The sequence below is a fragment of the Trichoplusia ni genome, chromosome 10 (genome assembly GCF_003590095.1).
Source record: "Trichoplusia ni isolate ovarian cell line Hi5 chromosome 10, tn1, whole genome shotgun sequence".
In the NCBI taxonomy this organism is placed as follows: Eukaryota; Metazoa; Arthropoda; class Insecta; order Lepidoptera; family Noctuidae; genus Trichoplusia; species Trichoplusia ni.
Genome location: NC_039487.1, coordinates 3083978 through 3098939, shown reverse-complemented (window position 1 = coordinate 3098939; position 14962 = coordinate 3083978). Strand labels below are relative to the sequence as shown.

General features: G+C 34.7%; 1 protein-coding gene across 1 annotated transcript; it reads right to left on the bottom strand.

Moving 5' to 3' along the window:
* Window positions 1-11940: 11940 nt before the first annotated feature.
* On the bottom strand, window positions 11941-13803 carry LOC113498121 (phospholipase A1-like). Its single transcript, XM_026878058.1, has 2 exons — window positions 13051-13803; window positions 11941-12952 (listed from the first exon to the last, which is right to left on the bottom strand). Exons 1-2 carry the CDS (start codon window positions 13193-13195, stop codon window positions 12009-12011), a joined length of 1089 nt encoding a protein of 362 aa, XP_026733859.1. The 5' UTR covers window positions 13196-13803; the 3' UTR covers window positions 11941-12008.
* Window positions 13804-14962: the final 1159 nt, after the last annotated feature.

Sequence of the window (14962 nt, the reverse complement as noted above, 5' to 3'; positions counted from 1 at the left end):
TCATCTAGCTTTTAAGTGCATATGCGCTTAATAACCTTGAGCGGCTGTTAACATTAAAAAACTATTTTATTCTTAAAATGTATATTTAGTCGTCTAATAAAGTGCTACGATGGTTCATCCAATTGACTTGATCCGATGTAAAACATTATTTTCAAATAATTGAATATTTTAATTAAACGCACTGAACGTTTATAACGAAATAAAGGGACCTAATTTTATTTTTTATGTATGTTTACATATCAAAAATAAAAATTCATTTACTCGATAGGCACTCGAGTACCATTGTGTCAAGTACGAGTTTATTGTATCCAATAGCTGTCACATTCAGCACACAGCATGAAATAGAGTGCGCACGTAAAAGGTTGTTGCAAATAAAATGCTTGATTTTGGTTTTGACATCAACGTACAGGACATATTCATATTTCAAACTTTATGTGTTCTTTTTAATCTGAATCCCTTTGTTGTTTGCGTTTCCGAGTGTACATGTTTTATATTTATTTTTTTATCGTCCGAACGGTTCGAACGCTTGATAAAACGTTACAATACGTCTTTAACCTTCCAACGTCTAGCTTCGAAGTTAGATGTTTACCGTTGTAGTATTTAGCAGTCAAATAAAGCCGTACTTAATTTAACTTTAACAATGTCTTTATTTTTTGGACTTTAAGAAGTGAAGACCTAGTTATCAATGTAACACTGTTTTGTTTCGCTCAAAAAGAATACAAAAAGGTAAATAACTTTTTGCCTGTGTAGACCACGTGACTGCCGTCCCGGTTTCCAGATCAGAGAATTGGAATGGGTTCACTCCCAACTCATACACATTTTTGCGCCGGTGTCCTCATGGATTTTCACCTTCACGAACGACGCGGCACAGTTTTGCATTTTGGTAGCCAATGATTTGGAAAAATGGATGTAAAGTGGGACTACAGTGGGACGTTCGATCGTAATAACGACAACAGAAGAAGGTATAGAAGACGAAAATAAAGTTTTTTCTTTGTCCTATTGTTTATGGGAATTTCATACATTTTAATAACTAAACTGAAATTCCTTTGCACTTTTCTTTAAATATTAGACAGAAAATTTTTTCAATATCGTTCCTAGAATGCAAATTGAGCAGCGTTTGCTCATGAAAAACCTTTTGATTTTGACATAGTCGCATAAAAGCGGAAGTTAGAGTTAGTTTTGCATGTTTAAACATATTGCAGGGTTAATACGTACAATGGGGCTTTATATTCCACGTGTACATTTTCCATTTACATTGTGTGGGCTTTATGAACCACGACGGTGCACACTGTGTATTGCGGTATCCTGTTTCGGACAGAGTATGTTCAAAAGCTAAATGACTGCAAATAAAGGAGACCCTCGTAATTAAAGTCTTCATTTTGTTGAATTTTAAACACAATAGTATTTAGTCAATCTGATGCTTGTTGTACTTGTAAGCAGTGGTAACCTAGTGGTATAACGGTTGGCCCGCCAATTTAAACGTCATAAGTTCAAATCCCGGAACACAAAAATGTTGTATCGAATCCTTGTGACTATTAAAACATGGCTCAAAACGATGAAGGACTACATAGTGAGCAAACCAGCATTCCCGAGAAGTACCACAGTTTTTGAAGGGTGTGTTACGCCATGTTAGAGATTTACGGGCAGTTAAAAACTTAGAAAGAAGGTTGTGCAAATGTGCATCAACCATACGAAAAGGAGACAAAGAGAGGATCAAGACTTTTATGAACTTTACTATGACGTAAACAGGGTAAAATCTCTTTCGGTAAACACATGGATACCTGGAAGTATCACCCATGGCATAATATTCAATTTACCTGCATAAGGCATACAATGTATAGACCACTGTAGAAATATGGTATCACGAGTTCTATTTTCCACTAACAATTTAGTTTCGATGCAATTTACAGCGAGTATTTTCAGCCACATTGTTTAAGTTAGTAACTACTTGGCACACAATCTGATTGGAATTGAATAATTATTGAAATTGGTTGAATAGCTCCAGTGAGACGTGGTACGAGTTTTCGAAATATTTGAAAGCTTTTTACTTATAAATAAAGCATTTATTTCCGTCTTTTTCATGGCTGTGTGACAGAGAAACAAAAATCCACATAATTAAATATGTATGTCACAGAGGGAATTGAAAACATCGAATTTGATTTAAATTTTAAATCTTCTACAATCCAAAATCAAATTAATATTCTCATAAGTATCATAACCCATTCAGGTTCTACAAAAACTACTTTTTACTATATTATTTTGACTGCAAAAACATTACCGTCCTTTAACGTAATCCGATAAAAGTAGAGCGTGTGTTAAACCAAGGTTTCAGCAATTTCATCAAATTGAAAATTCATCAAAATAGATCTAGCCATTTTATAGATGAAGAATTGACAAACATACCCATATACTTACTTACGCATTTATAATACTTGGGTGTCTATATATAGCTGTACATCACATCATAATACTCATAAATAACCGGGAAACCAGCTGTTATCAAGAAATTAATTAACAGATTGTATAGTATTATGCTATCTTCAAATAACTCCGTAGCGTCGACAGTTAAAAGGCTTTTAGGTTTGAAGTACCCATATTTGCATTTCAACAATTATAAAATCCATTTGTGTACTGAATTTAATTGTCTTTTGTAGAGTAGGTAGGTATCTGTAAAGACAGCGCGAGCACCGTTTACTCAGGAAATTGCGTTTACTGCCAGCCGACTTATTCAAGAAAACCAGTAATTTATCTTATGATTAAATTCTTTGACATTTAGAAATCACTTTTAACTGAATTGCAAAAAAATACACAAAGGTTTAATAGGTTTGCTTGATTGTTAATTCTATAGAAACCCATTATATCAGAATTATTTAGTAATATTTAGTAGTTTTGAATTAGTCAGATCTTGGTAAAATTTGTTAAATTTTCTCTATAAAATGTATTCAAAAGATTAGGTTTCTAAACCAGAATTTGTTTTATTTTTGTAAAACGTCGAGTCTTTCGGTGGAAAAACCCAAAAAATACAGATTTTTTCTAGAAAAGGTCTCGTTATACTGAAATGTTTAACCATTTTTAGTACCGCAACCTTTTAAATTTATGCATAAATTAAATATATCTAAGGCCGTGTTTCGTTTAACCAGCAATCATTTGGGTTCAAGACGTACCTAACAACAATAAGATGTTCTTACAATGCATAAATACGACAAAATCGTGTTGGAATAATCGTGGTAACACAAACATTAAACTTCCAATACACGAAACGCACAAGCTCTCTAAATCTATTTACAGATTCCAAATTAACATACTAATAGAAAACAAACAAACTTACTTCTCAATTATTTAAGTTCCAGATGTGAAATGTAATAGGCCTCACGGTCGAACCAATTAGGTCGGAGTTCCTCCCGACATGCCATATTTGTATACGTGTTTACCCTAAAGTTAATATTTAATTATTCGTACTCGTGAAGACTCATTCCATCTATTTTGCTCAATTAGTTCGGTTTGTTAGCAACACGTTATTAATATTAGCTTACATAAACTATTTATTATGCGGCTTTTAGGGATCTTACTTTGCATGGGTACTTTAAAACTCGATACATTTTTAAGTTTGTCATCTACCTAGGCATAGTTAGTAAAGTTTTTTATTTGTCGCTAGGCAAAAAAACGGTTATTGCATTGCCTAGATTTAGCGATAAATTAATTATTTTCCTGTACCCATTTTGTAAAGTAACAATTGCAGACCGTTTCATTTTTTAGACATTTGATGAAATTTTTAGTAATAGACGATTACTAAATTCGTCTGTTTGTTGTAATGTTTGAGTGTCGTGGAAAGATTGTAGAAAGTAGAAATCTAATTGAAGGATAAAACGAGCAAGCCTCCTTACAAGCACAAGTTAGGTTTCACCTAATTAATGTTTCGAAGTGAACTGGCGAACCCAGGAATTGGACTTGAGGGTTACAAGGTGCGGCAATTTAAGTTGAGCGGAGAATTCTAGTAAACTTTAACTTTGTAACATTTTTATACGTTTCGAGGTTTTCCGTACTAAGAATTTCTATTTTCAGACTGCCACTTGAATAATATGAATATTTTATACTGGTTTGCTATAATGGATAAATGTTTTTTTTTTGTGAATGGATATAGAGTACGTATTTATATCGGGTGTTAATGTAAGCTATGTACAAGATTCGCTGACCGCTATATATTTCGTCTTGTATTAAAATTGCATAGAAAAAAAATATTATATTATACATTATTTATATACCTAAAGATTACCTAATTTAAATGACTTAAATGTATAAGCGGCCAGAAATCGTGAAAGAGAGAGGTCTGGAAGAAAAAGAAAGCCTTTGCCTAGCAGTTGCCATAGTCTATGAAAAAATACTTTATTGTTTCTGATCATAAATTCCTAAAAACTGTAATTAGGTTTACGATTATTGTCAACTAAAAAAACGGTGAGTACATCCAATTCTCAAAAGTCTGATTTTCCATGGAATTATAATTTGTTATTTATGAGTGTGAAATATTTCGCTGTATTATTACTTAGCACCTCTACTATTAAATATTTTATTAGACTTCTAGAAATCATCTGCCATATAAAAATTAAATTTTAATAAAATTTTATGTAACCGCCTACAAAATAGTGTGATAATTAAATAAATAAAAAATACACAGAGCAAACAAAACAATTTATAACTTATAGGTCAAACTTGTATCGCTCAAAGAACCAGTAAAAATAATGATAATTACTATTTATGTTCTGATTGTAGAACATTGTGATAACTTATAGGATGTTAAACGTAGCTATTATATAATGGATCTAAAAATACTTTACAATTATTGCAAGAGATTGTGACGTCACAGCTTTTAAAATGGTTGACACCAGAGTCGTTTGATGTTTGTAGAACATAAGCATTTTAATGACGCAAATTATGTAATTAAGACAAAACATCATATACTAGCCTTCTCCTGTAGCTTCACTCGCATGTTTATAGGTGTAAAAGATAACCTTCTTTCTGACGCAGTACGTTAAAAAGCAGCTAAAGTGTTAATCCAGAGTGTCAGCTTACTCCGCACCGCATATTTAGTCAAATTAAGTCTAGCCGTTTGTGAGTGAAAGTGTAACAAATGCTAATACATCCATTCAAACTTTATAATATTACAAATTTTATAATATTAGTAGGGTGACGTAATCGTATGATATTATGAGGACGTGTTTTAGTAACGAGACTAAGATAACTAGATGGAGTTGTTTGAGAGTTGTGGAATATTATATATTATTTGTAAATGGAAGAGGACAGAGACACTGCGAGTAGCGCCATCTCGCCTCCTCCTTCGCTTTCTGCACTCTTGTTTTAGGGATTCATAGTACAGAGAACCTACCACGACCTCTTAAAGTAATATTATTCCAGTTGTGAAAGAAAGACACCGCTATGTGTGAAGTAGTGCATCGTCACTCTTCCACAACAATATGTTATATGTCGCGATAACCAGAAATCTGCTCACAATGCCTGTGATATTGCCTACACAAATGAGATTTTTTTTTATTTTTGTATATTGTAAGATAGGAATAAGATGATTTGTTTATGTGTATTAGTTTTTTTTTATCTTAAAATTGTCATTTTTGGTTTGTTTAAGTGTACCTATTAGTTTTTATTTATCTCTAAATTGTCATTTAGTTAGTGATTTAGACCTTTGTTTAGTCCTAGCTACCGCATTAGGTTAAGTAACCTGTAATGGTAGATTAGTGTGATAATTAAATAAATAAAGAATATTTGCTTGATTCATAAAATTAGGAAACAGTTAACAATTGAAAAATAGACAGTTCAGTACCATGCATATGTAACATTCGGTTGATTTATATCCTGGCACCTTCAGGAACAAGTTTCTTACTCCAATTCCAAAAACTCAAGAAAATTAATAAACGATATTTTTGCTGCAACGGTAAAAATAATATAAAAAGGAGGTTGTGACACCCTTCAATAGATAACCAGTGATTCGGAACGTTATCTACTTTTGTTTACTTTCATTTGAAAATCGTCTAAACACTTTGTAGAGTAGTACCAAACAAGGTTTCTGTTATCATTATCCTTGTTGGTTGTCTTTGTACCTATTCCGATGACTTGAAGAAGTTACCTGGTTCGGACTACATGCGTCTGGTTTGTTCATTAGAAATTGTATGTTTTAAGTATTGTAAGAGTTTTCAATAAAACTATTTAACTAGAAAATAACTATTATAACACGAACGGAAACGAAAAATACCGTTAAATCTTAAGTGTGAGCAAAAAACATTCACATATATTTAGAGACTGCATTTTCGTACCGTCCTCCTTAATGAGCGGAAAACGCTGACATTAACGAACAAAGACACCATTATGTGGTAATTTATAGTTAATAATAGGGCCTCGTGAATGGGCGAGCTTAGAAAGAAAACAGTGTCATGTAAGTTCACACTACGCTTCATTCGCTTAGTAATGTTTGTTCAGATGCTTTATACAAGACGATCTTTAAACTTGCTATGTATTTTAAAGGAGGTCGTATTCGGCTGTGTAAGCAAGACGCTTCTACTTGCAGTGTAGTGCGCTCTCACTCCCACTACAGGCAGACTTTCGAACGTTCATGGTACAGGTACAGGATTTTATTTTTATATTCCATGAAAAAATATAGTAACGTAAACAGAACATCGTTAACAAAATAAGAAAAAATGCTTTTTACCGCATTCGTAGATAAAAATAGCATTTCAAAGGAGTATTTCATTCGATTTCATCAAATAAGTGTGGGTGGATGGTAGAAAAAGATTAAATTTCGAAACTTGTATTTGTACCGCTTTGTTCGGTAGCTGTGGAGCAGTTGTGTGCATTTATGAAGTTTGTGAGTGTGGTTACGTGTAGTTTGATGTCACAGATAGCCAAGTGGATAGGTTGCCGCTCCAGCCTACTGTCACCCGTTCGAAATCCGCGTGGAACAAGCATTTGGGTGATGAACATATGCTTGTATTGAGTCTGAGTGTCTTTCGTTACGTATTAGCGAAATCCTTAACCCCTACTAGTAATAAAATATCTTTTATCTAAAAATACTTGGATTCTTTTGTTGCTAATTTTATCATTGAATCATGAAATACGAATTCAAGTCAGCCTACGTGTCACCAAAACCAATATTTTAGAGATCTTGTTAAGGAACGTGACACAGTCCACGAAAGAATAACTGAGAGGGTACCTTCAGGTACACCGGCAAGATAGATGAAGTTCTTAAAAGATATATGAAGATAAATCGTCAATGGGCTGTCGTTAATTTTAACAGACAGCTCGTAAGCATCCGACACCTTTACTGAAACCTTCTTAAATAGGGACGCTTATCTGATGTAATGGTTAAGGTTTGCTTTACCTTGACGAATAAGGGAGACTTCCGTGTTATTTAATTTGTACGTGTTTATTAAAATTTAAATTGCTCCGCCTTCGTTTGTTTGGACCGTTATTTATCATATATATCTAAGAAGACTCGCACATATTTCACCTTTATAACAAGACGAAAAAAATTAAAAAGAAAAACAATCCGTCCTATCCGTTCGGGAGCTTTATTACCGCAGATAGAGAGACAGATACGTCTAATGTGTCCTCCACACGTAAGCGGATGCATCCGCAGATGGCATCGGCGGACGCGTCCGCCGACGAGAAGAGGGGGTGATTTGCTCGTCTGTGGTAGGTATTTGACGTCGGCAGACGCGTCCGGCACATATCCGTCGTTTGTCGGTTTTTGTGGCACAGATCAAAGGGATCTGGCGCGAGCGCCCGGCGCGAGTGAGTGGTCTGTCCACACGTCTGGCGACGCATCAGTGTTCATCGGGAAGCGAATGAGAGTGCACGCGTGATATTAACCATTTATTTTTGCGTTGGCTTTCTTTCTCGTCGAAATGACGAGCATAAAAACTTAGGATACATTCAAATTCCTGGAGATGTATCTGCTGAAAATTTCCTGTGGAATCTTATAATAAATATCACAAAAATAAACATTTTGTAAGAACAAGAATCATTCATTTTATTTAACTGTAGGTAGTTAACAAATTGAGTTCAGTTTACTGTAGGTCCTAAATAAGTAAATAGCTGCAGCAGGTACGGTCTCCATATCCATTTTGCGTGCATACGTGTTGCATCTGACGAGAACCAACACAGACTGATCGACCTACATACGTGTGGACGGCTCGCAGAGATTCATCTGCGGATGCGTCCGCCGACGTCTGCAGACGCATCCGCCTACGTGTGGAGGTGGCATTACTTATAATAATATGCTTTTGCGTCAGGAGTGAAAAAGCGTGCACTGACTATTAAATTATGCAAATAGACTATCTCAATTTAAAGTAAATATGGAGAGCATAAAAAGTAAGAATTTACAAATTGAATAACCTTTTAATATTAAATATAAATGCAGACAGTCAGCTATTTAATTACTGTATTATTCATGACCAAAAATGTAATTAAGTGGTAATAAAAATAAATTTGTATTAGTTAAACTGTCTCATTGAAGGGCAAAGGCTTTCGCTAGTGAATAAAATAAAATATGCAGCTATTTTTAAATAAACATCTCAGAAAATTGTATCGTTTTACAGATAATGTACATTAAAAATTAAGTATATATTCAATTATTTTAGAAAATGAAGTCAACTAAGCTTTACTTCATAACGAAAAAATAAATAAATTAATATCATACTGCCACATTATATTTAAGTAATAATAAATATAAAATTTAAAATATTGTTTTAAAACAGAAGGTCCTCTTAGTTTGACTGTCAAATGTAGAATAGTACCATTTTCTATCTGCGGATTTTACACTAGAGCCTTTTCTCAAGCATGCCCTCAATGTGAGGTTCTTCTGAACGTTCGGCGGTCTGTTCAGCGTAATATTAACGGCTAGTATGCATTTCATTAGACCTTGTTTTCACACTTTGTGAAAATGGCGGCTTTATGAAATTCAGCTGCGTTCGAGCAAAGGCTCGACGAAGGGTTACAACATGCTCCCTGGTTTGTTCTAATAGGTTGTTATAAAACGTCAAGCGTGCCCGACGTTCGGTTCCTAAAAGGTAGGTTAGCTAGACTATATAATGGGGCAACTATTGTTCTGTTACTACAAAATACTCGAATGTGTACTGACCCTAGCAAGCCTATAATTAAGAAACGTTATCAATGTCTTTTATTTCATACAAGCTTAAACCCGCGGATTCGCTCACGAATTTCGAAATTACCTTAAAATAGAGATAAATATAGTTAAAAAATGTTTTTGAACATCCTTTTCAATGTCTTGCGCGATGTACTATAAATTATCATTCAAGAAAAAAATCTTGTTTTATTAACGGTATACATCGGTATGCTGCTACTCTAGTTTCATATACTTACATCAATATAATTTCTAAGTTCTAATCAACATAGTACTTTTCTCGAAACGTGGGTGTCCAAAAGCAGACCAATATAACTGTTTCGGGGAATACACGAATATATTTGAGCTACCAGAATGTCTTTCAAAGTATCAAAATGATTTGATAACATGAATTGAGAAAGTTTAGCATGTTGTGACGATACCGGCTTTTTATTTTTAATGCTAATTAGGTAAATAACGTAAAACAAGAAGAAAATATTTTTCGTAACATTATAACCTAATTATAAAATCATATAAAGGGTTTTCTCTTACGTATTAATCAAAAACCTTCACGAGTCTTCACCTTCAAGTAATTTTCGTGTATAATTAATTTAATCCTTGAATATTTTATAAGATTAAGAGGAGTTTGATAACACTTCATTGTGTAATTTCGTTAATATTGTATTTTAAGTGCCTTACAAGAACGTAACATCATTATTTGTTAAATGTGTGAAGATTTCACGGAGGGCGATTTCAATATCTATTTCAAATACAGTTTTTAAAACTACAAATTGTAAACACATATAAAGTACAACTTACATCTTAAGGAAACCAGCTTTCTTATCTATTGATATACATCATTTATTCTACCATATGCATGCAAGCGTCAGACATTCTCACTGACTGTGACGGCCATTACTGAGAAAGAAACCCAAACGCTACGGACAATCGAATAAAGTCGATGAGAAAGACATGCTATGGCGTTAGCACGTCTTCTAACAGCGATTGCGTTAAGTGATCAGTAAGTGAGGCGGTGTGTGCGATCGCCAGCCGGTAACAAGCAGTATCCGTTTCCACACCTACCGGATAACTCGAACTTGAAATGATTGCTCCACTTTTGTTCACGTAACTGATGAATTTGTGACGACAGACTCGTTTAATGCGTAACCGGAACGATTTGTTGCTATGTTGATGTTATTTTTATTTTGTTTACTCATTTCCATGAATGAGAATGGCTGTTTTTTAGACTGAATCAATTTAATTGAATGGTCGCGGTAATTGCTCTATAGAAATACACACAATGCTCTTATGTCACATAATACTGAACTACTTTCGTTTTCTTACGTTAAAATAATGTTCTTTAAAGATGAATACAGACGTGATAGCTCTTATAATATTCTTATTTAAAGGTTTTTTTTTAAATTATACTCTAACTTGGTTAGATTAAACAAAGGTACTTGCTTAATCTAAAACGATTGAGCTATGCTATGATTACATAAAAAACTCGCTCAAATGCAAATTATGTTTGTGCAATAAGGGTTTACCATTTTTAAAATTTGATTCTTTGATAAAGTTTGTCATGTTTCAGTGATCTCGCTATCTCGTAACTGCACTAGTTGTGTCACTAAAATGACTGATGGACTAACACAAATAGGTACTTCTAGGTACTTTTTAGTGCCCAGACAGTTTCGAAATGTTTAATTGTCACGTAGTGTCAAGCAATGCCAAACAGCTTTGCTAAGACTTGTTACATTTATTTGTCTATTGAACCAAGATAACACCTTTTTTTGTTGTAATGATGGATATATTCATACCGTTCAACTAATTAAAAAAAATCCAAATCCTCTTATTCGTTTTTGTTAATTTCGTAAATACACTTCTTTTTCAAGCAGCTCCGCATTTCTATTTAAAGTAACTGATGTTGTTAAGAGAAAATAATGTAATCAATGCAAAATATTATTGCAAATGCTTCCAGAATAATACAGCAACAAAATTTAACGCAGAGGGCAAGATACATTTGCCCCACAACCCAATCATAGAGTGAATATCGTAGTGTAATCTTTTAATCCGTTCTTCATACTTCAAGAAATCGATGCACATAATAATTTAATAACAAATGACTCAAATGAGATGACAAATCTATAAATAAATAGACATTTTTTTCATTGATTCTTAAGAACGATTTAAATTGTTAAAACGAAACTATTCCAGGCTTGCTTTTTAAGTTCACATTTTGAAAAACCAATGCAATTGTCAGAATTTTTTCAAGTTATTTTTTTTATTATTATTATTCTCATTTTATTTTCGATTTAACGTTTTAAAGTAATAATAAGGCACATTTTTTTATGAAGTCACTACATTTAAGCGACTTTACATATAAAGATATAAGTTCTAAAAAAATCCGAGTATCACTATGTGTGATTGTAATAATATGATTATATGATAAGCACAACAACATTTCTCAACCAACGAAATGTTACAAAGCACGTTCGTCGAACGATGCCTTGCCGAATATTTTTGAATTGTTGAGAAGTAGTTCACTGTACGTATTGTTTGCAAATGAAGTCACAAATAAATTAACCATTAACACAGTTGGATTGTCCCGCGATGTCCACAACAATCTTACATTCGTCATGGCTTACAGATCTTACGAAACTATTAAGTAAGCCACCGCTGTTTTCCTAGATTTGAACAAATCACTCGTAATATAATTAACATCTTTGTGCAATACTATTGCTATTATTTTCGCAAGCACTAAACAGCTATACTTATCAAAATTTAAGGTTTCTTGTAGGTTAATGACTAAAATCGATAGATTTAGAAAATATGGCAACAATTTATTACACATAACGAAATTGAGCTAGCACTTGGTTATCACATCAGTTCACGTCACATAAGTTTTTAGCCAACTATCGGTCACTTGCGTTTTGCTTTCGGTTCCATTCATTCCGAGGCCGAATGGAGGCTTTGATAACGTGCGTAAATAATAAAGTCCACGTGTTGCTGTTGATGAACCATATCCTAGAACTGCGTAATCATCTTTTTCACAAGAATTTGATTCAAAATGTTTCCAACTTTTACATTTAACCGCGACGTAAGATTTCGGCATTCTGATACTCTCCGTGTAAACTTGCGCTGCTCGTAGATGACTGCAGGTTGGCATGAAACACCCCGGTTGGTTCGGCCCTCCACCGTTGATGTAAAAGTCAGCATGTCCTACAGGTTCAATTATTCCCTGTATTAATCGGTTTGAATGCAGTATATCCACGTAAGTGGCATCGCTTTGATCTAACCGTTCATTACTGTAGGCGTTAGAGAAACATGGACCTGCCGGATCTAGTCCGGTAATGCGGCCTAAGTTATGCATTTTATATTGTTGGAAGTATTTCCCGGCCCAGCCAGCCACGTGAGCTCCGAGACTGATTCCTAGTAGATGAAAATCTTCGGCTGTTGCTCCAAAATTTTCAAGATTTGCTAAAAGATTTGCAAGTCTTTTACCTATAAGTCGAGCGAAATGCACTGATAAAATGTATCCATCTTGATTCATCAGTTCTGCATCGACTAGGAGTACGTTAAACATTTTTTTCTCATTATAAGCTTGAGCTAAATCATAAGTCACTTCTGACTGTGAATTATCTTTGTATCCATGAATAATTATTTTAGTTTGTTTTCTGATATCAAATATTCCATCTTTGGTTAGGCTTGTGTATGCTTCGTTTATTGGAAAATTTCTGATAGTTGTTCCATCCAGTTGAACGATCTTCATAGTTTTTATTAAATCACTTTGGTCACTCATAGAACCGTATCGTAAATCCAGAATCGCTCTACCTGCAACCACAAAAAACAAGTTGTAAAAAAAAGGAGTTCCGATATTTGTAAACATTGACACTGCACATAAATTATAGAGGTGAAGGACGTGTACTCACATGCACCGGATAGCTTTGCGTAGACGGACTCGGCGAATGTGAGGTCCGTGTGTCCGCGGCGGGCGGCGGTCGCAGTCATCGCGAGCGACGCGGCCATGAGGTACGCCACGACCCACAGTGGCATTACCACGCTGTAGTGGTGCATGGCACGAGCCCTCCGCCGCCAACACGGTCACTATGTCACTGTCCGCTAAGAGAGAAAGGTCCGTTTCGCACAAACTACCTCCAAGGGGCATTTGCTTTGGAGGGGGTTATCTGGTGCGAATTACGCGCACCGCACTCACTGCCAGAAGGCCACTGACCGCTTTACGCCACTTTTTTGTCATTACAAACTGATCATATTTTATTGAGAGCTGAGTTTTTAATGTAACAGATTCGGCTAGATATTATTACACTTTAGACTGGTTGCGCAGTTGTATCAACATTAGAAAATAAGATTTTGACTATGTATTTGTTCTAACTTCATTTGACTACTTATAAACGAACTTCGCCACTCCAAGTAATGAGTTACTTATTGTTTTATTTGTTCACGCAGGGTACGATTGTTACATTATTCTTAGTAAAGTTGCGGAGTTTAATGAATTATATTGATCTATTTTATTTTTATGCAGTGTAATGAAATTGCTGCTTTTATAAAATTATAGAAGATAACCTATAAAATAAATGTCAATTATCGAATAAGGTATTCGTGAATAAGTCTGAAACACTCACATTTTGTAGTAAATACTTGTCTGAACCAAAGAAGATATTTAATAATATTTTTTGCAAAAATTATCTACTATTGGGTTTCCACGCGAAGTGCAAAAGCACCTTAAAGAGTAGGTAAGTTAAACTGTAAACACCGGTCAAGTATGATAAGGTCTCGCGACACGAGGGTTCTATACTAACAGGCTAGAGATTAACAAATACTATATAGGTACCATAGCTTAACCTTGATTTTGACTTTTTATTGTTATAGCTGGTGCCAAAAAAGTTTTCTTGCTATTACGGTTCATGAGTTACAGCCTGGTCACAAATGAACGGACTAACAGATAGCGAAGCCTTATTTATACAGTTCCTCTTTACCCGTTAGGTACACAATTCTAAAAAGGACCCTGATGAAACAACAAGCCCCAGATAATGTAAGGCATTTTTGTTTATACATGCTCGAAACTCGTACTCGAAAAAGCAAAGTGACATTGACCTAAACGCTGATTGCATTTCAATAAACTTGCATGCATAATAGCCAACAGTTACGTATTCTGGCCGTACGGCTAACTTTCTACGTAACACAAAATTCAAAGCACACAAATATTCACTACTAGCTACTGCCCGCGAGCAAACCCGCTAGAAATTGAAAATCGAAACTATTCTATGCGTTGATCCAGGTTATAAACTATCTCTGTACCAAGTTTGATCTAAAACAGTTCAGTGGTTCTTGAGTGAAACAGGAACGAACATACAAACTTTCGCGTTTATAATGTTAGTGGAATAGCAACATTAGGACTTAGCTCTGTCTGCTCAATCTGTGGTAGATGCTGTCTGAGATTGTACATCGTGACAATCAACGCGGAAGACAGATGGAGTGTTCAGAAGTCATTAATAGTTATGTGTAAACCGCTGACTTATAACTCTCTATGAACGTATGAAGTAATTGTAATAAGGAAGTTTAACAGATTTCTGTGAAATATTACAAAACGAAATTCTATAAGCAGTTATTTTTAGTCTTTGTCTGTTAAAATTTTAAAGTTAGAGACTTATCCCACGGTAACTAAACCCACTTCACATGTCGTATGCAACGCATATGCAAGTAGCCCGGTAAGACGATACATAATACCATATAGCCGAGAGGTTGAGTTCACCGCGCCCGCTACTGTGCGCGACGTGTCGCAGGTTCGAACCCGGCGGTAGGTTCGGTGTGTAGGACAAGCGT

What these genes read in the sequence shown, in the direction of transcription:
- LOC113498121 (XM_026878058.1), bottom strand. Translation starts at nt 13,195, where the DNA reads ATGCACCACTACAGCGTGGTAATGCCACTGTGGGTCGTGGCGTACCTC. An exon ending in CGCAAAGCTATCCGGTGCAT is followed by an intron (nt 12,953 to 13,050) that starts GTGAGTACACGT and finishes TTGTGGTTGCAG; the next exon opens with GTAGAGCGATTCTGGATTTA.